We start from the raw sequence: 27,752 nt of genomic DNA, 5'->3' as shown, positions 1-27,752 counted from the left end.
GACTGTTTTGAAACCATCGTCGCAGTTTTTAGAACTTTCTGTTTTAGGACATATAATGGGTGAATCTTCATTTAAAGAAGAATATTTTCCAACTTTATATTATTGTTGGTCCTTAGTTTAGTTAACTGAGTTTAATCGTATTTACATTAAATCATTTGAGTTTGAAAAATAAATTTTTAAACGTTTATACTGAGCCGGAATTATGTAATTACTACAGTACACCGAGTTCAAATGTATTTATTACATTCGTCAGTAAGAAAACTCCATTATACAATTTTTTTTAATTTTATTTTAGTTTAAAAAAATCTGAACATCTTTCTATTTATTTTTAAAATTTTTTTTTCGAATTTTAACCATATTAATATCATTTATTGTAAAGATTATTAAAGCATATCTAAACTGCAAATAATACGGCCGAATTATTTTTTTTAAACATAAAATGAAAAATAAAGTAAAGGAGCAACCAAATTACATTATTGTCTTTGTTAAATAAAAAAAGTTAAATCGTATTTAAATCATTTGAGAGTCAATGAAAAAGAAAAATTTGTTATTTTATTATATTTATAATATGTATCTGTTATGATGTTACATTGCGTGTTATTATGTTTTTGTAATAATTTGCTGTTGCGATTTTTTAATCATTGAGTGAAGTTTTAAATAACTGAAACAATTAAACATTACTTGCATTTAAATTCATATAATAAATACTTTACTACTTATTATTTCGAAAACTAAATTTAATACGAAAGAGTTAAAATAGCTGCAGTCAATTTTAATACAAAATAAATAAATTAGACTTTTAAGAAATTATAGTGTGAATTTTTGGTGTGAAATGGCTTAGCAAAAATGTAAAGTTATTAGCGAACTAAATACTTTCCATAAAAAAGAACAAGTAAGCAATGTGACACGAATTATATGTTTAAAAACGTTCCTCGAACAAAATATTTTCACGACCCTCCCACTATATATTATACCAAGCTAGCAGACATTGCAAAAAAATAAATAAATAAATAAAAAATATCCAAGATGCTTTCATTGTCACCAAAATTCTTGCTAATGATTATCATTCCTTTCTTGAACAAAAGAAACCGCCATCTTTAGTGACGTCACTTCTAATAAAACCGCTGCCAAAGTCTCAATTTCAAACAATGGTTCAAAAGTTAAAGATTCCGCGGGTGAAGAGTGAAAAAAAGAAGCAGCTGAAATGGACCAGCTGCAGTTGCAGTTAGACCCAGACACTCCTTTCAGATAAGGTATTTGACCGCTTTTAAAACATACCTCTACATAAATGGACATTTTGGTGGTTATGTCACACATTTTTTTTTATTAATCAGTCTGGAGGTCCAGCAGATGACATTGTTAGCAGAAATGGTATAATAAATTATTCTGGTTCATTATTTTGTCTAAACCTTTGATTGAGTTTCGTGGGATAGCAAATAATCTCAATTTTATTGTTAGCAAATATTAAGAAAAACTTAGCAATAAATTTTTACCACATTTCTTTTATATGTAATTCAATTTAATTTCGGTGCAGTCTATATTCATAAATTTTTGGAAACTATTGTCTTAATGCGTAATGGTTAAACGTGGAAAGTTATTAACCATAAAAGGTCCTAAATTGCAAATTGTTCAAAGAAATATCGCCTAATATAATAAGTCACTAACTAGAAACCTTTTAAAGTAATAATTATTGTATAGTTTGTGACACGTGTAAGTTAATATGTTTTTGTATACCCTTTCTTAAATCTTATGCCGAATTCTATTTCGAAAATTTATCAAATTATATTTTCTATTTCAAGAAAACTCTTAAAGTCATTTGAATGCAATTATCAGGTTATTTCAATTAAATTTTTATTCACTAATCAATTGAATTTCATTTTATTTATCAATTTATAGAATTTAAATTTATTCCTTAAATAAATTTCAATTCACTCATTGATTAAATTTCATTTATTATTTAAGCAATTTAAAATTATTCATTACGGAATGTTTAATTGATATATCAGTAACAATTCTATTGATTTATCAATTAAATATCAATTCACTTATCAGTTCAATTTCAATTATACTTTCAGTTCAATTTACTTTTTATTATAAGTAAAATAGAACCATTATATATCTTCAAAAAAATCTACCCCATTAAAATATAAATAGGGGGTTATTGAAATAGGGGGTGTAAATTGCCCTTATTTGATTGGATTGAAAAATAATTTTCAAGAACTGTTGAAGAGTTCTAGGGATGCAAGTCATTCTATATTTGTCATTGTTCAATTTATGCTTGTATAGGAAATAAAATAAAAATTCTGAAGTATTTTTTTGTGTTGGATTATGTTTAGTAAAACAGTTTTAAGTCTTGCGTTAATTTCGACAAAGCTATAATACTTTCAGATTCCCCTTGTTGTAAAGTAAATTTTTTGTACGATACAGAATTTTTTTCTTCCTAATTTGAAGCTCTAGTTTTCTTAAGCAGTTAAATAACTTTCGGAACTTTATAATTTAAAACTTTAAGTAATACCCTAATTGCCTTTTTTTAATTAAAGTAATCCGTTTGTAAATCTCATTTTCATTTAAATCTGTTTACCATTGTTATGTAAAAATTAAAATAACTGTCTTAAATGTACGTATTTTTTTAAAAAGTTGCTTAACATTCTGCAACTAATAATATAAACCAGCGATTCCCAATTTTTTTACGGCTATGGAACGGTAATTGAGCATTAATAACTAAAGTATATAAAGACAATTGTTAACATATCAACCTATAAAAGACTACGTTATTTTGAAAATATTTACTAAAAGGATTGAAATTTTTTCCTCGTTTTATTATTAAAAATCTTGTTGTTTCTAATACCATTTGCCAAATACCAGCAAACCTGCTGGGTGAAACCAAGTGAATTTAAGGCAGAGGGTGCGTTTTCGTTTTTTAGTGGCGCCATCTATGGCCAAGAATACGACTTCAGTCACACGCTCGTCACAGCCCGTTTATAGGTCGGACCCATTCATACATCCACATTTATTTATTCATCCACAGATCGTAATTTTGACCTGATCCAGAGAACGATCAATCTCCATTTCAGTACCCCCAGCAGAGCTGATCCGGAAATCAGAGCTGACCCGGCAGAGCTGACCCGGAAAAAATCCGGATTTCCGGATTTTTCGCTAACCGTAATCCGAAATACCGGAGATGGAAGGTTCAGACGTTTCAAAAAATCATTGTTCACAAAAGTTTCCGGAAATCAAATTTTCAAAGGTGGAACTTAAAAACACAGTTTATTTTATTTGTAAGGGAGAGCCAGATGCTTTATAAGCTTATATTCAAGATTAATATTCATTTTTTATCAGTAAATAGTTATTATAATCATAAACTCAAGAAAGACATATTTGTAAATTTCAATTACTTCTCCAGGTCGACATAGGTATATGTAAATGGTATAGGTATGCGTAAAATTTTAAATATATTTTAAGTAAACAAAGAAATATTGAGAAAAAGGAAAAAACCTGGTTTAAATTTTTTTTCTAATTTTTCGGTTTAAACTTTTTTTTTACTCAAGAAATTTTCCGGAGTTTTGACTTGGGCTTACAATCACCCCTGCCCCAGTGATATTGATTTGGATTGATGGGAACATGGAGGAACTTGGGGCCCGAGAGATTTAAATTGCACCAATCACCATTTACTGCAAGGAAACTCTTCGGCCGGCTTGGATAGAACTCATGAACGTTTGAATATGGGTCCAACCTCCAACTCCCTACCAACCAGGCTATCCCGAGCCATTAATAATCTTAAATTATAATCAACTATCGGGTTATATATCCGATAGTTGAATTCACAGTCGTGAAGCTGAATCTAGTCTTGTTATGAATTTGTTTTTTATGCATTAACATAAGCTTAAAATGAATAAAAGACGCCGAATTATAATTTTCCTTGAAATAGAAACCAGAAAGAATTGCTATAAATGTTGAAAGTCGCTATTAGGGAAACACATTTCTTTATTTGTTATCTAGTTATTTTATTTTGGTTTGAAAGGCCTGATGGAAAGTACTCATGCAACATTTTATAAATGCCTGTCCTTTTCATAGTTTATTCAATACATTATTATTTGAAAAACTATACATTTCCCCCCACAAAAAGTGTGCTATTTTTTTATTGGCATTTTACTTTAAAAAAATATTGTAAAAGCAACCAAAATATTTTAAGCAAATAATGGATTATTGATTGAATCTTAATATAATTACACATTTCAAAAATGTTTAAAAAAAAAGTCCGAATTCTCAAAACCCATTAACTTCTTCCACGGAACCCTAGGATTTTTGGGAACCGCTGACATAGGCAGGTATTAAAACCAACCGAGTTATTTTTGTTTGGTTTTATTTTGAAGCTCAGCGGCTATGCCTCTGTTTAGCCTGCTAGACATATGTTTCACATGATACCATGGAGATTTTTTTTTCACACCCATTAAAGCATTCATGAATATATTTTCACAGTCGCGTGTTCTGAGATAATTTATCAGGAAATTGCCAAGGCCATTTTTTTTTCTGGATATCTGAGAAAGATACATTCCAGTCGGACCGTTGAATGTTTGTATATTCTTCCATTACCTAAGCATGCAAAATACATAATCACACCTCTAAAACAATGCAATGTCACAAGGGAGGACATTTGTTTATTTACTTCGCAAACTTTATCTTCCAGATCCAAGAACGTGGAGTGAAGATGATGTGATCCAATGGCTATACTGGGCGATTCGGGAATTCAGTTTGGAAGGAGTGATCACGGAAAATTTCAGAATGAAGGGTAAAGATATGTGTTCGCTGGGGAAAGAATTGTTTTTGTCTTTGGCTCCCAGTTTTGTTGGCGAAATCTTGTGGGATCATCTGGACAGGCTCTTAAGAGGTAAGGCACTTTTTGAAATAGATTCTTATGTGTCTTACGTAAATTTTCCTCAGCGGAATATTGTCAAGCTTTACTATGATTTGTTTCTTATAGCAATAACTTGTAGTTCGATATCAAAGGTGAAAGACTTAAAATTTAAAAATCGACATTAATTCTCCTACTTTAGAAAGATTCGTCCTATAGTTCATCTATGCTCTAAACTATCACCCAATTCTCACACTTTATAAATATTCAGTTTTCAGTTGTCCTACTCTCACAATCATCACATAATTCTCACACTGAATTCAGTTTTAAGTTGACCTACACAGTTAATCATCACATAAATCTCGCACTTAATTTAGTTTTAAGTTGACATACTTTCTCACTCATCACTTAATTCTCGCACTTAATTCAGTTTTTAGTTGAACTACACTCACAATCATCACCTAATTCTCGCACCTAATTCAGTTTTTAGTTGACTTTCTCTCTCAATCATCACTTAATTCAGTTTTTAGTTGAACTACACTCTCAATCGTCACATAATTCTCACACTTAATTCAGTTTTTAGTTGTCCTACACTCACAATCATCACATAATTCTCGCACCTAATTCAGTTTTTAGTTGACCTACACTCACAATCATTACATAATTCTCACACCTAATTCAGTTTTAATTTGACCTACTCTCTCAATCACCACATAATGCTCACGCCAAATTCATTTCTAAGTTGACCTACACACTCAATCATTGCATAATTCTCGCACCTTTTTCAGTTTTAATTTGATCTACTCTCTCAATCAACATAAGTTCTCTCAATCATTGAATAATTCTCACATTTAAATATTCATTTTTTAGTTGACCTGAACCATATAATCATCTAATTCCCACACCTAACGAGTGTTTAGTTTTTAGTTGGCTTGCATTCTGCGCAGACCCAATTCAATTTTACAAATGGTTCCATTTTAAATTCAATGACATTTTGTTGCTTTGTTGATTACCCGAGATTCCTATTTATTCTGGTGAAACAGAAGACAGGTGACAATATTCTTATGGGACTATCATAAAATGAGAAGAAAAAGTAATATAGTTCTTCAATAATCTTTGTGCTCCTTTTTTCTTTCTCTTTTTTTGTGCTAATTCTTTTTTTTTTTATTTTATACATTTGCATGATAAAGAGCTCTTGTTTTTAGAAGGCACAGACTGATCAGGTTATGCATGCGTCATATTTTCTTAGCAATATTGGAAAAAGAGGCGTTACTTTTTTCTGATAAGAGATGTATCTATGCACGAAGGCACCTTCTTTATAAATTCGATGGGGGGAAATGTGTGCCTTAGTTCGTACCTCGTATGTTACGCCCTGTATTTAAATATCAACAAAACATTTATATTTCCTTTTGTTATCAGTCTAAAGTAAAGAGAAATAGTGATATTCAAAATAGAATGTTAGATATTTTTCGCTGTTTTAGACGACACTAGCTTATAAAATTTTCTTAAAATAATTAATTTGCTTCAGTTGAAGCGATTAAATTGCTTTATTATAAAAATATGGATTACCTTCAATGAAATTGAAAATGGTGATATTATGCTAATTGTAAAGTTCTACTTAGAATAAAAGTCTGAATTATTTAACGTATTAAAAAAAACTATCGAAAAGATAATATAAAATAAATTTACAGATTAAAGTTAATTTTTCATATAATTTCTGTTTACAAGGCTGCTTTTTTTTAAAGAAAAAATTTTAAACATTAACACTTAAACATACTAAAGATTTTCACTGATTAGTATATGCATGCTTTTCGTTACTTTTTTAACTTATAGTTGGTTAGTTAGAGATTCGATTTCAAAAGTATCACATTTACTGGCCTGCTCATCGCACCAAGTGATAAAAATTTTCAGTGGCAAGTTATGCTATTCCCCTAAAACTCTTTGCAAATATTCATCTCCCTACGTTATTCTAAACCGCAACATGCACGGGATTTGCACAAATTTTTTTAAAAAAACGTTACCATAATTAATTATTCAATGTAAACAATTCCACATAATCAATGCTCTCTGACACTAAGAGTGTCGTCATTGGCTAATCTAAATCAAGAATTATCAAAGTAATTATTATCGGCATATTTCCACGCGATTGCAATAGAACATGCCTTAAGCACCCTTCTACAAGTAAATACAGAGGTTGATTCTAATGCTTAGGCAGGAGCCTGTGCGTATATAATTAATTACTACAAATAGTACCTCAAAAGAGATATCTTATTATACCTTTATTATAAACTTACCTTTATACACTTACCTTTATTATACTTATATACCTTAATGTTCCTTTATTATAATTATTTAATCATTCAGAGATGATTGTGCTCCGGAAAAAATCAACACGCCTTAAGCACTCTTCAACAAGTAAATAAAAAATGTTGACTCTTATGCTTAGGCAGGAGCCTGTGCTAATATAATTAATTACTACAAAAGGTTCCTCAAAAGAGATATCTTATTATTCCTTCATTATACACTTACCTTCATTATACCTATACCTTCATGTTCCTTTTATAATAATTTACACATTCGGAGATGATTGTGCTCCGGAAAAAAATCCGGATTTCCGGATTTTTCGCATACCGCGATCCGAAAGTTTCCGGAATACAAGGCCCAGAAGTTTCAAGAAATCATCGATCACATTTATGTATAAAAATTCTTGTATATTTCATTTAAAAATATTAGAACTAGAATTTATATTTGGCATCTCTATCATTGTTAATATTTTTTCTGGTAGAATAATAAATATGATTAAAGATAAAGGTAAACTTATGCATAATCATTCATTTAAATTATGCTGCATATAATTTATTTAGAATTTCATGTTTTGAAAATATCTATGATTTAAATTTATAAAGACATTGATTCTTTTGAAATGCGTTATTAAAGATTTTACTCAAGAAATTTTCAGGAATTTTGAGTAGGGCTCACTATCACCCCTGAACATTAACATTTAAACTTCCTGACATTCTAACTTACAAATAACACACATGCTTTTCGTTACATTTTTAATTTACAGTTGGGTAGTTAGCAATTCATACAGACAAATAAATAATCTTACAAGTCAGCAATTCAATTCGCAAGTATCGCATTTTCTGGATTAATCCCGATTATGCGATAAAATTTTTCAGTGACATCTCTAAAATTCTTTGCAAATATTGTGTTAAAATTACGTCATTCTAAAGCGCGACGTTATTGTAAAGAAAGAAAATTATATTTTAAAGAATCGACGAATAAACTAAAATACTAATTTTTTTTTTTAAAAGAATTGTCAACGGTAGCTGTTGGATTTAGAAAATTGTTGACATTTTGTTTTCGCTGCATAGGAATAGCACAAAAATTAAAAATCTTTTTTTATCATACATAATTATTCAATTTAAACAATGCCTCATTGTTAACGTTCTCTGACGCTAATATCGAAGGCATTGAATAATCGAAATCAAGAATTCTCAAGGTAATTATTATCAGCATTTTTCCACGCAATTACAAAAGAACAAGCAATAAACACTCTTCTATAAGTAGCATTACAAATAGATGCAAAGGTTGGGTCATATGGCTTGGCACGAGCCTGTCCCTACTTCATTAATTACTACAAAAGGTACCTCATAAAAAAGAATGGTCCATGCTAAAGAAAAGAAAAACACTAACTCAAGAGAGATGAATTAAAAGTAAAATAATAAAATAAATATATCCTTTGTTCTTTGATTGTTGTCAAAAAGTGTGCTTTAAAAGGCGGAGGGGGTGGAAGAAAGGGATGGTGCTGCATTTAACGTTGTGATAAGTTAGATCTCAATCGTTCGATTCGGCCTTCCAGCGAAACACAATAATTATTGTTTGTCGCTCCCGTGTCGCAAGTTCTGCCAATTGTTGAGCTCTGTTATTTGCTTCAATCCAACTATCTATCTACTACTACCTCTACTTTGGATTACTCATACTTAATAATCGCGCTTCAACCTCATAAAGTTAGGGTGCCATGCTTGGAATGACCGATATAGTGTGGTCTCCCTTCTCTCAAGCGCAGACGATTACGAGCGTTTCGAATTTGTGGATTGTTCTAATGAAGAAAAGGCGGGAATTTCGTTCTATGGTATTCTAAGGTTGAATAATAAAAAAAAAGGCGATTATGAGTCATTTTCCACTTTTCTGGTATTGAATGTCTCATTTACATACTATTAATCTCAATTTATGTGATATTTAATAGCATGAAAAGAAAGAAAGGCTTTAGATTGGGAAAGAGCTTGCGAGATCCAGCTGGTTAATAATCAATTAAGGAGAGATATTTAATCTTTTTTTTCCTTTCTTTTTAATCTGAAAAGAAAAACGCATGAATTTCGAAATTTAAAACAGTATAATTGCTTTTAATACGCACTCGTCTTTGTAGTATTAACATTATAGTATTTGTTAGGCAATGAGAAAAGGAAATGTATATATATGTAGTTGACTAAATACTACAAATTATTGTTAGAGTTATTTATTATCATTCTAGTATTTTAGCATCGATCAAAAGAGAACAGAAATCGAACAACAGTTGAAGTCGACTTTAAAATAAATAAGTATTATCTTGCTTTCATGCAGTTTTACTGGAAAATTTTACATATTTAAATCTTTTCGATATTTCAAAACGTTATAAGCAAAGCTTGCATAAATCATTCATATTTATTTTCATGCTATTTTTTAAAGAGTGGTACTTAAGGAAAAAGTTGAAAAGTTGGTATTTTCCTAAATAACAGTATTTTTAAAAATATTTGATTCAGTGAAGATAATTTAATTTAAATCCATGATTGATTTTGAACGAAAGCTAGATACACGCAACGAGCTAGATACACGCAACGAGCAATGTTTATTTTAGTGTGTAAAAAGGAGAAGCATTGTCCTCATATCAATAAAATGTGAGTGCTTACTTTCTTCTGTGAGCGACCGTATATCCTTAACTACAGAAATAATGGCAGTTATACTTGTTATGACTTAAGTGCAAAATGTTTTTACTTGCTGTAATTTACCAATTAAATTATTCGTTTAGTTAGAACGAATAATGTAATTGGTAAAATCCTTAAAAAAAGTACTATTGCTGTTGTATTTATTAAATTATTTGCCTCGTACTAATTAATTTATTTTAAAATGTAATAAAATGAAGGACTTTTTTATTTCGGACATCACGAAAATTTACAATCTATACTCGAACTTAGACAATAAACAAAGGCTACATTATCATCCAGATGCTTGATATGTGTGTTGTTATTAATATTTAAATATAAAGTGGTTTTAAAAATTGAAATAATTGCTGTGTTAATTGACATTTATCGGTTTAGAAGTTAAAAGTTAAAAATAAAAATTATTTTAGAGCGAAATTACAAAGTTTTTTTAGTGTGATCTTCTTTTTTGAAAAAATAAATACAAATTATTATTGTTATTAATTTCGTGTTTTAATACCTGTAACGATATCAACATTATTTTTTTCCACAGTTGCAATAAGGGCAAGAGAAGGTGCAGTTTATGATATGTCATTTTAGCAACTCTTCTAATTACTTTTCTACACATTTAAAATGTAAAGTAAGACAAACATGTTTACATAAACAAATGTGTAATGGTAAAATTAATTATAATTTTCCTTCTTTTGGCGGCAAATAAATTGCGTAAAAGAAAGCTAATAAAAGAAAAAAAGAATCAATCCATTAAAACTTTTAGTGTTATTGTATGGTATATTTTATTTCTATTTCAATTTATCTCTTGTAAACATTCTTCTTAAAATGGCTATTAAAAGATTTTTCTAAATGTACCTTAACTTTTATTTCATTCATAAATCAGTTCATTGTTCATTGTAGACATTGAAAATGGTCGAACAGGCAATCCAACAAATCTTGAACTGCTAACAAATAACGGGTATGATGTCATACCAGAAATGGAAGAGTTTTTCCCACAAGACTACTGTTACGCACCGCTCAGAGATTCAAAAGTAACACCAGTATTGAATGGGACAAATCCGATATCACCGGCGATGAACGGTGCTAATCCAATATCTCCATCAATGAACGGTCCAGCGACCACACCAATCCCGGGTAGTCAGCCACCTTATATAGATGGTAAGTTCTTATGTTCCATTACCATTTCTTTCATTCATGTCCTGTACTGAGATTTTTCTGCATTCAATTAAAAAATCTATTTTATCCAATACATTGTTAGAAATTTCTAGCCACCTTATATAGATAGTAAGTTTTTATGATCCATTATCATTTCGTTCGTTTCTTGTCCTGTACTGAGATTTTTCTGCATTCAATTAAAAAATCTATTTTATCCAATACAATGTTAGAAATTTCCAGCCACCTTATATAGATAATAAGTTCTTATGTTGCATTATCATTTCGTTCGTTTCATGAACTGAGATTTTTCTGCATTCAATTAAAAAATCTATTTTATCCAATACAATGTTTGAAATTTCCAGCCACCTTATATAGATATTAAGTTCTTATGTTCCATTATCATTTCGTTCATTTCTTGTCCTGTACTGAGATTTTTCTGCATTCAATTAAAAAATCTATTTTATCCAATACAATGTTAGAAATTTCCAGCCACCTTATATAGATAGTAAGTTCTTATGTTCCATTATCATTTCGTCCATTTCTTGTCCTGTACTGAGATTTTTCTGCATTCAATTAAAAAATATATTTTATCCAATACATTGTTAGAAATTTCTCGGAAAAAGTGGTTAAATAAACAATTTATTTAGTTGTCATTTTACCATATTCAAACAAAGTAGTCAAATAACCGCAAATAAGATGGTATTTAAACTGTTAAAAAACCGTTTATTAACTGCTTTCAGCTAATACGGTTAAAGAACCAGAATTTTATCGCATCAACTAGGCTCAATGAAGCCACTTAATTCCTTGCTGATGGATATATATTATAGCCGAGAAGGCTAATCTGTCAATTTCATGACAGACAGAATTGAGATATGAATCCCAGCGTTGACACCACAATATTTCCTCTATTCCCGTCGCCACATGAAAAGTCTCTCCTGCACTGCCAAATTTTTGATCCTGGATTATTAGAATACGATGCTCTTATTTACGCATAGATGGCAGCACCATGTCCAGTTCCATTTTTTTGCGGTTTTGAAACCATGCTAGTTATAAATGGTTAAAAAACAGTATAGGTTTCGTTTTTTTTTACCGTACTAGTTGTAAACGGTTTCAAAACCGTAAAGGAAAAAAATGTTCTTTACTGTAAATTTTACGATTAATTGGATGAACAGACTGTTGCCGGTTATTTTACCGTAATTTTTAGAATGAAAATTCTGACAGTGTATCTATTCTTAATTGTTATCCAAATTAAAAATAAATAAATAAAAAAGACTTTCGTCTAGATGAAAAGAATTTCCTTTTTAGATAATTTTAACAATGGGTATAAAAATTCAAAATAATGTTTGATTTGTTGAGTTGCATTGTTTGATCCTCACGTCTTGACAAAAAATAATGAGTTGTCGGAATTTTAAACAAAAATTTTAACAATGTTAAGTTTCATAATGATTTATTCATGTATATTCTTTTTATAACATTTTTCTTCATCCAATTAAGTTTCAATTTATTTTTAATTGCTGTTTAAACAATAAATTGCAAAATAATAAAACTGGAAGAAAATTTTCCCTTCCGTTTGAATACAAAGAATTCATTTTAATATTTAAAGTTTTAACAATTGGGGAAAAATCAAATTATTGTTAATTTGTGAGTTATATCATTTGAATGTCACGCATTGGGGAAAGAAATTAAGAATTAATCAGGATTTAAAAACGAAATTTGAGAAGTGTGAATGATTACGCAATGATTTTGTTCATTTATATTGTATTATATTTGTTCGTATCTAAATTTATTCAGAATCCAATTAAGTTTCAGTATTTTCTTAATTTCTATTCAAATAACAGATAGAAAAAATTAAATAAAAATGAAATTTGCCATTCGTATGGAAACAATGAATTTTATTTTAAGATAATTTTAACAATGGGAATAAAAATCTAAATAATGCTTGACATGTTGCATTGTGTTGTTCAATTGTTATTCCTTGCAAAAGAATTACGAATTTATAAAAATTTGAAAATAAAGTTTGAAAACTTCGTATATTCCATTATGATTTGTTCACCTATGTTCTGTTTCTAAGATTTTTTTTTTTGCCTTCAATTCAATTTCAATATATAATTAATTAATTTGATAATCAAATATTTAATAATTTCAAAAAACTAAAATAAGAAGAATATTTTGTTTTCGTTTGGATACAAAGAACTTTAATTTCATAATTTTAACAGTGGAATTCGATTTGTTGAGCTGTATTGTTTAATTCTCATACCTTGCCAAAAATCCAGAATTTATCAGTTGGACATTGATTTGGATTCTGTACGTCGTCTTGAATTTCCAATTTGTTATTTCATAACGGTTTGATCTTTTGTTACAAATTTTATTTCTCTATAAAAGCGGTACCCAAATGGCGTTTCAAGGAACTCTATGGTTCCATGGAAAGGTCACAGGGGTTCCGAGAGTTAGGAACCCTTTATGATATTCGAAACTTGTAATTAAATTTATATTCAAATAATAATCCGTTTAATGCTTCTGTTATTTTATGAGATTATTTAATTGAAATGCTTGTGAAGAAAGAAATTTCAAAACAATGTTTTTTTTAATTACAATAAAATGAATGTATTATGAAAAGGATATATGCATTTGTTAAAAATTTTTGTTGTATTTTTCGATCGAATAAAAATAACCAAATTCAACAATGAAGAGATATATTTCTATAATAACCATTCTCAACGTTTATTTTCATCGTATTTTTCGATCGAATAAAAGTAACCAAATTCAACAATGAAGAGATATATTTCTATAATATCCATTCTCAACGTTGAATAAAAATAACCAAATTCAACAATGAAGAGATATATATCTATAATAATAATTTTCAATGTTTATTTTCATCTTATTTTTCGATTGAATAAAACAACCAAATTCAACAATGAAGAGGTATATTTCTGAAATAACCATTCTCAACGTTTATTTTCATCGTATTTTTCGATCGAATAAAAATAATGAAATTCAACAATGAAGAGATATATTTCTATAATAACCATTCTCAACGTTTATTTTCATCGCATTATTCAATCGAATAAAAATAACCAAATTCAACAATGAAGAGATATACATATTTCTATTATAACCATTCTCAACGTCGAATAAAAATAACCAAAAACAACAATGAAGAGATATATTTCTATAATAACCATTCTCAACGTTTTTTTTCATTCTTTTTCGTTATTTTATTCCTTCTAAATAACGGAAACTATATTTTAGGTTAGGCATGAACTAAAATAAAAAATAGGAACTAGACTTGTGAATTCAAATGTCTAACATAAAACCCAATTTAAAGACTAATATTGATAAAACGATTTATAATGAAAAAATTTCAACCTTCATTCATTTTCTAAATATTTTACTAATTACAAAAATTTAGATCATTACATATTGTCAAAATAATTAATAGTCCTTCTTTTAATTGATGTGTTGACGACTGCCGATGAAATTTATTCATTAGGTCTCACGGTTCCATCAAGAGAAGGTCGATCATTAAGGGTTCCACAGTTGAAAAAAATTAAGAACCGTTATAACATTTCAGATAAATAATATTTAATCTCTGAAATTTTTGTTCAAATTTGTTTGAACTTTCATAAAGAATTATGTTGATACCTATTATTTGTTTAAGTGCGATATTCTGGCATGTGGGCTTCATTTAAAATTATAATACAGCCGCAAACTTGTAAAATGCTGTTATAATATAATTTAAAAAAAAATGAAAGTTTAAATTAATAAATATGAATTGTTAGAAAGTGTTTTTAATATTTTTTTCCTATATTTTCTATTACTTATCACTCTTTTTCAATTAAATAAACTTTATGTAATTTAAATAAAATTCATTGAGCGGTTTTATTTTTATGTATAAAATGTTAAACATTTTTATTCAGTTTTTATGTGAAAAATACGAAGATATATTTTTTGTCCACAATCTTTTATTTGTTGCAAAAGCGTGACACAATATTTGCACTTAATTTATCGTTACAAAACAATTTTTTTTTTTAGAGAAATATTTTCGTGACAAATACAAAATATTTAAGCTCTTTTTTGTATCCTGTATTTTGAAAATGTCAAAACTGTAAATTCAATGTCAAAAGTGTATCCTTGTTCATTGATAATTTGCTACATTTGAAACAAACTTCTCTTTTTATCTGGTCTGAGTCATTTGAAATTCATTTTATGCTTAATCACTAAGGCTGATTCTATTTTATATAAAACTTTTTACAGATTTCTTTTAATTGACTTGGAAAAATAAGTGTTGCCAAGTTAAGATAAAGATTCTTAAGTTTTATTGAATTTAAAGTAAATAAATTAAGTAAAGTCAATACTATTTTGGATTATGAACTAGATAAAATTGCGTATTGTATTTTTGGTGTTATGCATTATTGGATGTGGATTGTCAAATATAAGTACTACATCATGTTCTGTTTTTGTAAAAAATACATGCCCTAGCCAAACTTATTCTTGTTGAGTATTATAATTTTCGACCCCTTATTACAACGCTATAAAAAATTTCTGATCAAATTACGGCATGAAGTATCGGAACTTCAGGTTCATCATCCGTAAACTCCATTTCGAATTTTTTCAATGGAATAAATGTATACTGTTAGAAAAATTCTCGGAATTTTCTTTTAAATAACAATTTATTTAACTGTTATTTTGCTATATTCAAACAAAACAGTCAAATAGCCATAAATAAGATGTTTATCAAACTGTTAACTGTGAGAAAAACCGTTTATTAACTGCTTTCACCCAATACGGTTAAACAAATAGAATTTTATCACACCAACTAAGCTCACTTAATAAAGCCGATTAGTTACGTACATGTTATAGCCGAGAGGGCTAATCTGTCAGTCTCATGACCGACAGAAGTAGGGTTCGAATCCCAGCTTTGACACCAAGATATTTCCTCCGATTCCCTTCAACTTATGTAGAGTTTCCAGTGTCCTGCACACCCCAATTGGGATCTAGCACTTTCCAATTCCAAATACATAAAGAAAAGCCTAGCTCTTATGTGCAGTTAAATTTCTTTTTTACGGTTTTGACATCGTGCTAGTTGTAAATGGTTAAAAAACCGTATTGTTTTGTATTCATGATTTTATAACTCTATTACTTGTAAATGGTTTCAAAACCGCGAGGATAAAAAAAATGTTCTTTACCATAAACTTTACGTTTAATTGGACACCGTTTATTTTACCATAATTTTAGAATGAAAATTCTTACAGTATGATTAATCGTTTTAAGATACAACAAAATTTGTTTCTTAACTTAGCGTTTTAATTGTACAATAAAATTTCCTTCGCGTGTTTAGCTTTTTTCATGAAGTATTTTTAATTATTTTTATTTTTTTGATCATTTATTTATTCGCATTGATGTATTAATATGTATTTAAGTTCCCTGCTTTTTTAAACTATCATTTTACCATCATGAAAAAAAAAAAAAAAATAAGTAGGCACAGAAGTATTATAAACGACTATTTAAACGTAAATTTCAGCGTATATTTATTAAATATAAGAATACTCGCATTTAAATTTCATCAACAAGAAAAGTCACACCAAATATTTCTTTAACATTCGGTGTTAAATTTTCTAAATATCTGTTTATATTACTAACTAACAAACAGTAATAAGAATTTAGAACAATTTTTGAAATATTTTAACATTAAAAGTGAGGACTGAAAATTTTAATTATTAGTAACTTTAATGTTGAGAACAAATATGTTTTTTAAAATACATTATCAGCAAGTCATATTTTTGATCAAGAGCTAAAATATACACCAGGTTTTAATAAAAACTAATAAATGAAGGTAAATTTCCAAACATTTTAAAAATATGGTTATAAATTAGGAATTATTTCATACGCTAAAATTCTCAAAAGCTTTATTTTATACATTAATCTTGAGTAACCTAAATTTGATTAAATCTCTTAATATTAAGCACAAACAAGTTCAAAAAATAAAAGTAACATCTCTAACTAAGAAACAAAATGTGTTTTTTTTTTTTTTAATGCTGACTAACAAATGAAAATGATGTATATTCGGATATTTTAAAATATTATTTTACTAAAAATAACGAACAAGTAGTATTACTACTCTCAAATTTTGAATAACTTAAACTTAATTGAATATTTAAATACTGGAAACACACAAGTTTTAAAGAAGTATGAACCAGATAAGTAATTTTCTTGACTGAAAGGAAAATTTTTTTTCTTCTTTAGCTTCATTTTATTTACTATAACCAGATTTATTTCGGATTATTCAAGAGATTTAGCACAGTTTTTATAAAAATCAAATATTCATTTTTATTTTTATTTGTTATCAAATGTGGAGTATGACAAAACTAAATAATAAGTATGACAAAACTAAATAATAAGTTTGTCAAAACTAAATAATAAGTATGACAAAACTAAGTAATAAGTATGACAAAACTAAATAATAAGTGTGACAAAACTAAATAAGTTTGATAAAACTAAATAATAAGTATGTCAAAACTAAATAATAAGCATGTCAAAACTAAATAATAAGCATGACAAAACTAAATACTAAGTATGACTAAACTAAATAATAAGCATGACAAAATTAAATAATAAGTATGACAAAACTAAGTAATAAGTATGACAAAACTAAATAATAAGTATGTCAAAACTAAATAACTATGTCAAAACTAAATAATAAGTATATCAAACTAAATAATAAGTATGACGAAAACTAAGTAATAAGTATGACAAAACTAAATAATAAGTATGACAAAACTAAATAACAAGCATGACAAAACTAAATAATAAGTATGACAAAACTAAATAATGAGTATGTCAAAACTAAATAAGTATGTCAAAACTAAATGATAAGTATGACAAAACTAAATAATAAGTATGACAAAACTAAATAATAAGTATGACAAAATTAAATAAGTATGTCAGAACTAAATAAGTATGACAAAACTAAATAATAAGTATGAGGAAAACTAAATAATAAGTATGACAAAACTAAATAATAAGTACGATAAAACTAAATAATAAGTATGACAAAACTTAAAAATTAAGAAGAATGAAAGATAAAAAAGCTACATAAAAAAAAAGGCAAATGCTCATCCCCTATAAACAAATGACAAAACTAAATAATAAATAAGACAAAATTTTAACTAGTATGACAAAACTAAATATTTTTCTTGACTTGAGGAAGAAAAATAAACCTCCAACATTTTTTTTCTTTCTGTTTCATTTTATTCACAGTAACCAGATTTATTCTTGATTATTCAAAAGATTTAGTACAGTTTTCATCAAAATTCATAGTGTATTCCCTAACACACCTTTTCCTTCAATCTTTCTCATTCATTCACACCGAATTTGATACGGAAATATACTCCAACGATTCATTCATAGAGTTCATTACCGCTCACTATAAAAAAAAATCTTTTCAAAAAAAGATAAAAAAGAAAGACAAATGCTCGCCCCCTACAAACAAAATGTGGGGGAGTTGACACAGTGGAGGAGTTTCCTCAGCTTCCGGCCGGTGATCACCTGCCACAAAAGCCAGCCCGCGACCGGAAGCGGTGGAGGAGGGGAGGACCCAGAAAGGGGTGAAAGGTGCTTTCAAGTCCACCTAAACTCCGGAAGCGGAGTTGAGAGGAAACTATCAAGAAGTAAGCATCATATTCGGTTTTGCCACAGCCTTGAGTCTGGCGAGTTTTCAGTAGCTGTGGTGTGCGTTTCTCTTGGATATGATTCTAGCCAAGATCGCGTGATTTGGAAATAAATAGCCGTTTATTTTCCTTATCAGATGTTCTACTCTTCATTGTTATAATTTTGGGTAAGTTTTTATTTATTTTTATATTCTACACCGTTTTTACTTAAGTTAGCAAACGATTTCCTGGTGAATTATTTGGATCGAGATTAAGTTGGCGTAGGAATTAAGAACGATAATACTGGATTTTAATGAATTGTGTGAATTAATTTTTGATCTTTTTATTTTTATGAATTTTTCCTGGTATATTTTTAGTTCTTGAAGAATTAAAATATTATGTGTAACTTGGAATAACTTGGACTTATAAAACAAACTTGGACTTATTAGAATAACTTCGTGCCTTTCCGCTAACATTCTGAAAAGGCAGTAGCTCAATTCCTAAAACTAACTTCACTATTTTAACTATTTATAAATTACGAAACAAGATTGTACTTTCTTGATTGAAAAAAAATATTAACGTTTCAGCTGTAAAGAGAAATTTTTTTTTAAGGAGGCTTATACTTGGTCTCAGAGTTTATGGAGTAAATCTGCAGCGCTACCTTCATAAATCCAAATTTGTTTGCAGAGAGATATTGTTATTGAGAAAATTTAGCTTAATGTACCATATTAATGTAGCAAAGCAAAAAAATTGTGTTTTATACAAAGTTGTGTTTCAACAAAGAGGAAAAAATCTTTATATAGTAAAATTCTTTAACATTTATACAATAATATTTAAGGCAAAGTGGAATAAGTCTTTTTATAGCAAAAATCCTTTATACAATGATACTTGAAACAAAGTGGAATAAGTCTTTATATAGCAAAATTCTTTTATACAAAGATACTTAAAACAAAGTGGAATAAGTCTTTATATAGCAAAAATCCTTTATACAATGATACTTAAAACAAAGTGGAATAAGTGTTTCTAAAAATCTTTAATCAAGTAAACAGTGATATAAAATATTTTTTTCTTTCTTCACTTTTTATTTATTGTAATGGACTCTCAACTCAGCTTTATAATTTAGAAAAAAAGTTTTTGGAATATATGAAAAATGAGCCTCAGCAGTTTTCGCTTCTTAAGTCTTTTTCTTAACATTTATCATTTATTCAATTAATTCCTTCGGCACATAATCTGACTTTAAGCTTGAATTAAAATTTCTTTTTTGATGTAATATATCATAAACATGTCTCGTAGAAAGATTAGATACTACAAATGTATATAATCAGAATCACTAACGTATAATTTTAACTCATATTTATATATACAGGGTGCATAGCGTTTTTAAAAAGTGCTTATTTTCGATTTTCGTTTTTAAAAGCGCTTGAAGGTGCTTTTTTCATTGGGTGTTTTTAAAAAGTGCTTAATTTTCCCTTTTTCAAGATGAGATTTTTCCTTTACTATGTTGATTTTCGCTTCAAATTATGCAGAAAGACGCAGTGCACATTGTTTTATTCATCGTTTTCAGAATAAATTTAACCCCAATCTATTTCGGCTTATTTTATTGCCAGTCCGTAGCGTATGAAAACGCCATTAGTTTTACATGATTCAAAATTTCATGATTTTTGACAATTGTCAAAAACAATGCCAAAAGTTTTTTTTTTTTTTTTGACAAGACGGTTAAAACAAGGAAAAACCGTCAATTGCCAAAAACTTTCCAACCCTGCCTAGTTATATTTTTTTAAAGTGCTTAATAATATTTTTTGAGTGCTTGAAAAGTGCTTAAAAGGTGCTTATTTTTTGTTGAATAATTTGGCTACTCACCCTGATATATATGTATTGTGGTTTTTTTAATATTGTCAATGAAGTATCTTTTAAGACATATTTTAATTCACTCAAATGGTTGGTTACCATCTGCTTCTTAAAAAATAAAAAAATTTCTATTGCATAAAAAAATTATACGCACTTGAAACAAGGTTTCAATTATTTCTTTTCAATCAATCTAGATCAGATTCGCGTATAAACCAGCTCAACCGGGAAAATGTCCCGAAACCTTATGGTTTTTAAATTAAACCATGTTGTAGTGAACCATAGAGTATCATACAATCAAGACGTATAATCAATTTGAATATAGATTAACTTGTGTAACGTATAATTAATATATGTATACTATCCTATTACGTAACATCGATTTCAACAAAGATTGATTAGTATAACGTATAATCAATATACGTATACTGCAGTTTAACATAATATAAGTATATTGATTATACGTACTAACCAAGATAAATTTACATGTTTCAACTTCGCACCATATTATGGTTGCAGAAAATTTGAGTGATATTGTTTATAATTGTAGTAATTGCTCTGCAATATAAATTCTTTTCTTAATTATCTTTAGTAATAACAATAGTATTAAGATATTCTTAAGAATGCCCAAATATAAATGAATCAATACAATTAAAAGTTAGTGGCACAGCACTGTAAAAGAAAAATGTAGCACTAAAGCTTTAGCAAAAATATGTCTTAATAGCAGCGAAACAAATGTAATCGAATTTGAAGACCCCATGTACTTATTGTGTATAGTGGCATCCTCAGAATTGTAATAATTCTGAGAATCCATCTTCATTTGTAAAAATAAACATGGCAAAAAAGGGTTGATTACCGATCTGAAGACATTCTTTATTTGTGAAATAAATTTGCAATGAAAATAAATGTAGTGAACTTTTATCGAATTAAAATTTATTTTTGGATATTTGATTGATATAAACGTTTTGAACTTTGTCACATTTGAGGATGATGTGCCATTTAGACCCTATTCAATGTTGAGCACCTGAATATTCAATGGTTTTTGGTATATGGTTTATTCAATGATACATGGGTTTTCGAATTCGACTATTTGTTTCGAAAATCTTTGTCACATTTGTGCACAATTTTGAGAAAAGTGTTTTTATAATGAAGATATCTTTCTAAGTAATGCGAAGATCTGTAGAGGATGGAAATAAGTAGCTTCACTATAGGGAGCCATTTTAAAAGAAATTTGAAACCATTAATGGACCATTCAAAAAAAATAATTTTTTTTTATCGGTAAAAGGGATCCTTGGCAATATATTTTATGGTAGAAACCAAAAATTGGGAAGAAACCTTCACCAAGAATTTGGATGAGAAAATGAAACTTTCCCGGAATGTTTATTTTGGAAAACAGAATCAATGACGTCTTAAATTAATAATTTTTAACTAAAACTCCTTGAAGAACATGTTTTTTGTATGTCCCCCACCAAAACAGAACCTCGTTTTTACATATTGCAAAATTATCAGTAGATTTTTCAAAATTTCACAAAGACGGAACTTAAAAGAGTAGATTTTTTTCCAGTTTAGCGAAAATGGGTTTTCACTTTAAATCTGTAATAGCCCTTGATAACTAAAGTAAGATTCTCGAGATTTTTTCAACCAATTTGGAATTATATTAATTGATTATATAATTACTAAAAAAATAGTGTTTTTTTTTAAACAGAAGTTCTTTTAGGGTTAATTGGGCTAAAAATAACGTTTAGCACTACAAACGAGCTATTTTTTTAAAAATAAATTTTTCTGATGGTGTTATAGAAGAAAGTGCATTCTATTTAAGGGTAAAATAAAAGATATAATAGTTCGATAGTTGTATTTTGAAATTTCTTGGATTATTTTGCTTAACATTAGAAGAAACAAAATTTAATAAAAAAACTCCAGGTTTTATAATAGGTAAACTTTTCTGTATTCGAAAGAAAAATAACATATTTTTTCCCGTCTATACCATAAATATAGAATTCGATTTCCTTTTTTCTGGGACCCCCTCCTTATCTTTGAAAGAACCCTCGAACTTGGGACGTGGGGGGTCCTTATCTATGGGTGACCCCTGTCTTCCGATTTTTCTGAGAACACGAATTCACTATTCGTTCCTCTATAACTTTAAATATATTCATGAGTATGAAAACAAGCAGAGGAAATTAACGATTTTTGATTAATTATAAAATTTTGATAAACATTTAAAAATTTTCTTTCTTTATTGTATTTTATAACATATTATAAAACCATATGTCTTTACTAAAATCACCAAGTTTTATAGTGTTTCCATGGTGCTAGAAATTCTGGTAGTTATGGCTATACTTTTTTTTTCAGTGTAATTACGTTCCTGAAAAATGGAATTACATGTTTGAAATAAAGAATTTTATTAATTACCTTTTTTCCTTAGCTGTTCAGGTCAGTCAGAAAATCATTATAATTTTTTTTAAAAATAACTAGTGCACAAATGACCAACATGAAACAGATAAATTCACACTACATTGACCTACACTAAATAAAAAAACATCAATAACATCATGTTAAAAAAAAAAAAGATTAGTATCAAACGTATACCATATATGTTTTTGTATATCTTTAGATCAAATATTTTTTTTTCTTCTTTAATTATAAAGCATATTTTGTTTTGGCTAACTTATGGAGTTTATGATGCTATACAATTTCTTTTACATAATAATAATAAATTAGTTTAAAATAATAAATTTTATAATTTCCAACATTTTATGGTATTAACCGATAATTTTGTCTTATATCAATTACAAAACCATTATTATATATTACAATAGGGTATTTGTGGCACTTATTTTAAGCTTTAATTTTTGACTATATAATAAGGGGAGGCAAGTAAGTTAGATCAACCATACCTTTTCACCCTAGGCTTACTCTCGGCCTTATCAACCAAAAATTAATATAAATGAATATTTATTATACTAAAATTAAATATCAATATGTAATTGATTGTTATTAAATTAAATTTTTTTTAAAAAAACTAATTAATATACAATGACCAATTTAAAGTTATGGAATAAGTACTTTTTGCATTTCAATTAATTTTTAAAAAGTATCTAATTAAATTCGAATTAACTACATTAAATTAGTGTACAGCGACTGGAATCAAATCATGTAATTATATTCATAATTGTTAATTCAAATTGTTAAAACAAATCATAATTGTTAATTCATGATGTAATTGTTATGTCATGTCAATAAATTCATGTAATTGTTAAAGAAACTCTTTTTTCGGTGTTTTTTTTTTTTTTTTTTACCTATGTGTTTAGCCCGTTGCTTTTATTCTGCGCATCATTTTTTTTGTTTGTGATTCTTTAAACAATATAGCATTTTACTAAACAGTGATACTGATTGTATTTATGAAATAAAATAATAATAGTTTTTTTTTTGTATTATTTATTTATCATTTTATTATTGTTTTAAATCCAAATTGATTGAATACTCAAAACCAAATATAGATATGCCTTCACTTAATATTTATTTAGCTTGTACAAGTTATTCTATTTCGGGATTTTTTAAAACCAATTATCTAGCATTTCAGTAAATACTGCATGTATTTCATAGTATTTGTGAAATCGAATTATCATTCTTCGCGGAACTTTTAACAACTAACTCATTAATCATTTAAAGACTAACTAAAAACATCCTTTGTTTAATTTCACCTTCTTGTCATCCAGTATTGTGAACAAATATTATCAATATGACCATTACGTTTCTTCAATAATCTAAAAAAAAAAAAAAAAAAAAAAAAACGAATCTAGATTTACGAAGAAGTAAAACACAGTTTGACGTCATGTTTTTTTCTTTAAGTTTTATTTCATTCTCTTTAATGAAGCTAGTATCAAAAGTGATTGTTTTCTGTTAATTTCTTGCTCGAAACTGCTGACAAACTGATCCTGTCCAAGGACAGGTGTTGAAATAGATTTCAAAAAGAAGTATTATTGAGTTGCGTAGATATAGTTAGTCTCTTCATTGTTCATTTGGCAAAGAATGGAAATATGATTTGGCATCATCATTTCGTAAAATTTCAATGGCACAAAAAAGAATTTTTTTTCCTTCTTTTTGGCTACTTTTTTATGGCAGCTGTCATTGTATTATGAAATATTTTGCGTTAATTACGATAAGTTTTTTTCCTGTTGGATTTACTAGAAAATGCTTTTAATTGCTGCAATAAACTTGCTGCTGTACGATCATTAAACTTAAACAATTGGGTACCACTTCAAGAAGACCTCCCATACCGACGCACGTGACCTATGACGTTAGCGCCAGCTAATCTTTATCAGCAAAATGGCGTATTAAAGTTGAGATAAGTTTCTCTACGTAAGTTAGAATGTTAATTAAGGGTAAGTTAATTAAATGTCGAGCCTAACCGTGATATATTTTTTTTTGTGTATCTGACAACTGCGATGCATAATAAGTTTGTTTATGTTCTAAATGACTTCGTGCCTGTCTTTGTGTTAAGTCTCTATGTAAATATATAGTGAAAGAATTGAAATCTTTGTGAAAGAATTTAGAATGTTTCACTTAAGAGAATTGATACTTGATGGGCTTGGCTTATTCGGAATGAAATGGAAAGAACAGTTGCTAACGTAAACAAATGCCACATTTCAACAACCAATCAGGATCCATGTATCCACGCTACGTCTCTTTTTCGTATCCCATCAAGAAAATCAAACAATTTTATGAATTTTTACTCAGTTGGAGGCCCTATTGCAGGACAGTAATAAGCAGAGCATGACCTAAAAATTCTCTGGAAAAAAAAGCTTTTGAAAATTAATTATAACTTGTATTCATTACTTAGTACTAAAATGAATTTATAATTTCTGAATAAAATAAAATGTAAATAAATACCCAATAAAGATAAATATGAATTTAATTTTTAGTAATTGTCTTCAAAAAAAAATCAGAATTACATTGTATTAACAAATGCTTTTTTATACTCTTCAAATTGGAAGTTTGTCTTTTGGCCAAAAGCAAATTCTGTTCAACATCAACACTTGTTATTGAAGGGTATTATAAATAATAAGATTTAGAGCGAAACGTACGCTAGTTTATGTATTAAAAAAAAGAACAATATTAATCTATAAGTAAAATGCTCTTAAAATAAAAAATATCATTCAAAATTTTTTTTAAAAAAGTGCACATTTAAGAGAAATACCTAAAAAAGTGAAGAAAAAAAAACTTTTAAAACCCTAACTTATAATGTCCTAAAGAAAGAGTCCTCAAAAATATTAAAAAAATTCATTTAGCATTAACGTCTCTGTCGTGGAATAACATGCAACACACACGAAAAAGAAAAAATATATAAAAAAGTAGTAGTTAATTTTTGATTGTGTGTAATGTATGTTCATCTCTGTAATTTTAACTTCGGCTGGTCATATGAGAAAAAAATCCTCCCTAAATTAATTATTATGATTTTTTTTTGGCATAAATTTTTTGCTTATTTGTTTATGCCAGAGATTGATTAACCATAAATAACATAATTTTAATCAGCTATCGAATAGATACAAGATTAATTCGTGATTTTAAGGAATTTTTCACTTTTGCAAATTGCTACTGAAATATACATTTTGATTTCTAGTATAAAAAGAAATTCTCTCTCCTAAATTTCGCATTCTAGTATAGAAACAGTTACATTATGAGAATATCATGGTTCTTTCTTTATTTGGTTAAACAACTCCCCGAAAAAAGTTTGTTTAGCAACTTTTTTAAAAAATGTAATAGTTGCATAAAAAAGCATTATATTTATAAAAGAAACTAAATATGATATCTACGTCTTGTTTGTTACTTTTTTTAGTTACTTGGAGGAAATGGACAAGTCTTAATTTCTCTCGCAGTGAAAATCTAAACATGCATTCATTCGTTCTCATGGCTTTTTCGAAAAGATGTGAAAGCGAAATTTGCCTTTTTTTGTTACTCCATGAGTCCCTTTCCTCTGAATCCTCATCCACGAAACTTGAGCCACCCCCAAAGCCCGGGATTGCGTGACCTGTGACCTCTTTGCGCGCAGATATGGGACAGGGAAACGCACCTGTTCAACGCAACATCGCTCCCCGAAAGTCCGCCGTTTCCTGTCTCCCACCCGCCTTCCTTCCACTGCCCTGAGCAGAGAAATCGTCTGCTGTCGTTTTCTTTCCGCTGGTTGCCTTGCCCTATCTCGCCGACCGTGGACACTTGGACAGCCGGTAAGTGATGAGGCATATTCCGTGCTTTTCTGTTCAATCTATTTTTATGAGAGAACGAAAAAAAGTTAGCTCGACATTGATAGATTTTATTTAGGATTATGATTGTTTTTTAAACTAATGTAAAGCATCCCGGAATACACAAAGAAGTTAATTTTTAATCTATGATGAATATTAAGAAAGAATTTGCGACTCGAAATTACAAATACTGATTAATAATAATAATTACCGTATAACTATTGAATCATTCTAATTAAATAAACGTTACTGTTAAAATTACTGTATAATATAATATGGATTTTACGGTAAAATGGATTTTGCGGAGGATGCACCCAAAGTGCCGATGCTTTCTATCGTAATTTGATTCGGAATATTTTTCAGTGTAGGGGAATAAGAGATAGAAATATGCTCAAGCTACCAGAATATGGTTAAATTTACCGTATTTCTGCCTCTACGGAAAGCATTGTGGTTAAGATTTTTGAAAAATTAACAATAAAATATGGTTTTATAATACTATGTGATAAAATTTTGAAAATACGGTAAAATCTGTTAAATTTACCACGATACCTTAGAGAATCGTTTAGAAACCATTTATTCGACTAAATTTACTTTTTAATTTTGCGTTTTTTATTGAATGTGTAGTAATAAGAACTACAATTCTGAAGATTAGTACTTCTGGTAAAACAATAAACATATGAACGGAAAAATTACCAAATAAATGGTTGAAATATCGTAAATTTTGATTTTTATTACCAAAATTATGTCCTTTTTTTTTACCAGAAATACCATCACAGTACAGTAAGGTAATTTTACCGGAATTTTTTTCTCCGTGTAGTGTAATATCAAATTTGTGTTAAGGAATAAATAATAGTTAGTGAATTTAAGGTGGGTTTCTGGTTTTAGCGCGAACTCCTGCGAACCAACCAAACTTTTATAATAAAACACTACATAAGTAGTAACATTTATTACTACTTACTAACATTTTTTAGCTGTTTTTCAAACTTATTTCCTATAAACTTTGGTTAAAAAAACGCCAAAATTATAACTTTGTTAAAAATAG

At 28.3% G+C, this 27,752-nt stretch overlaps 1 protein-coding gene across 4 annotated transcripts in view; it reads left to right on the top strand.

The window, feature by feature from the left end:
* Positions 1 to 27,752, top strand: part of LOC107446306 (protein c-ets-1-A) — a 188,835-nt gene that overhangs the window by 127,264 nt on the left and 33,819 nt on the right. For all 4 annotated transcript variants that reach the window (XM_021145115.4, XM_021145116.4, XM_021145117.4 and 1 more), the window contains 2 exons: positions 4,688 to 4,888; positions 10,723 to 10,980. In XM_021145115.4, coding sequence (XP_021000774.1) covers positions 4,688 to 4,888; positions 10,723 to 10,980 — 459 coding nt within the window. The remainder of the gene's footprint in view (positions 1 to 4,687; positions 4,889 to 10,722; positions 10,981 to 27,752) is intronic.

This window comes from Parasteatoda tepidariorum, chromosome 2, assembly GCF_982258835.1.
Source record: "Parasteatoda tepidariorum strain Cologne lab strain chromosome 2, Ptep-v5.0, whole genome shotgun sequence".
Lineage (NCBI taxonomy): Eukaryota > Metazoa > Arthropoda > Arachnida > Araneae > Theridiidae > Parasteatoda > Parasteatoda tepidariorum.
This window is presented reverse-complemented; position numbering and strand designations above follow the sequence as displayed.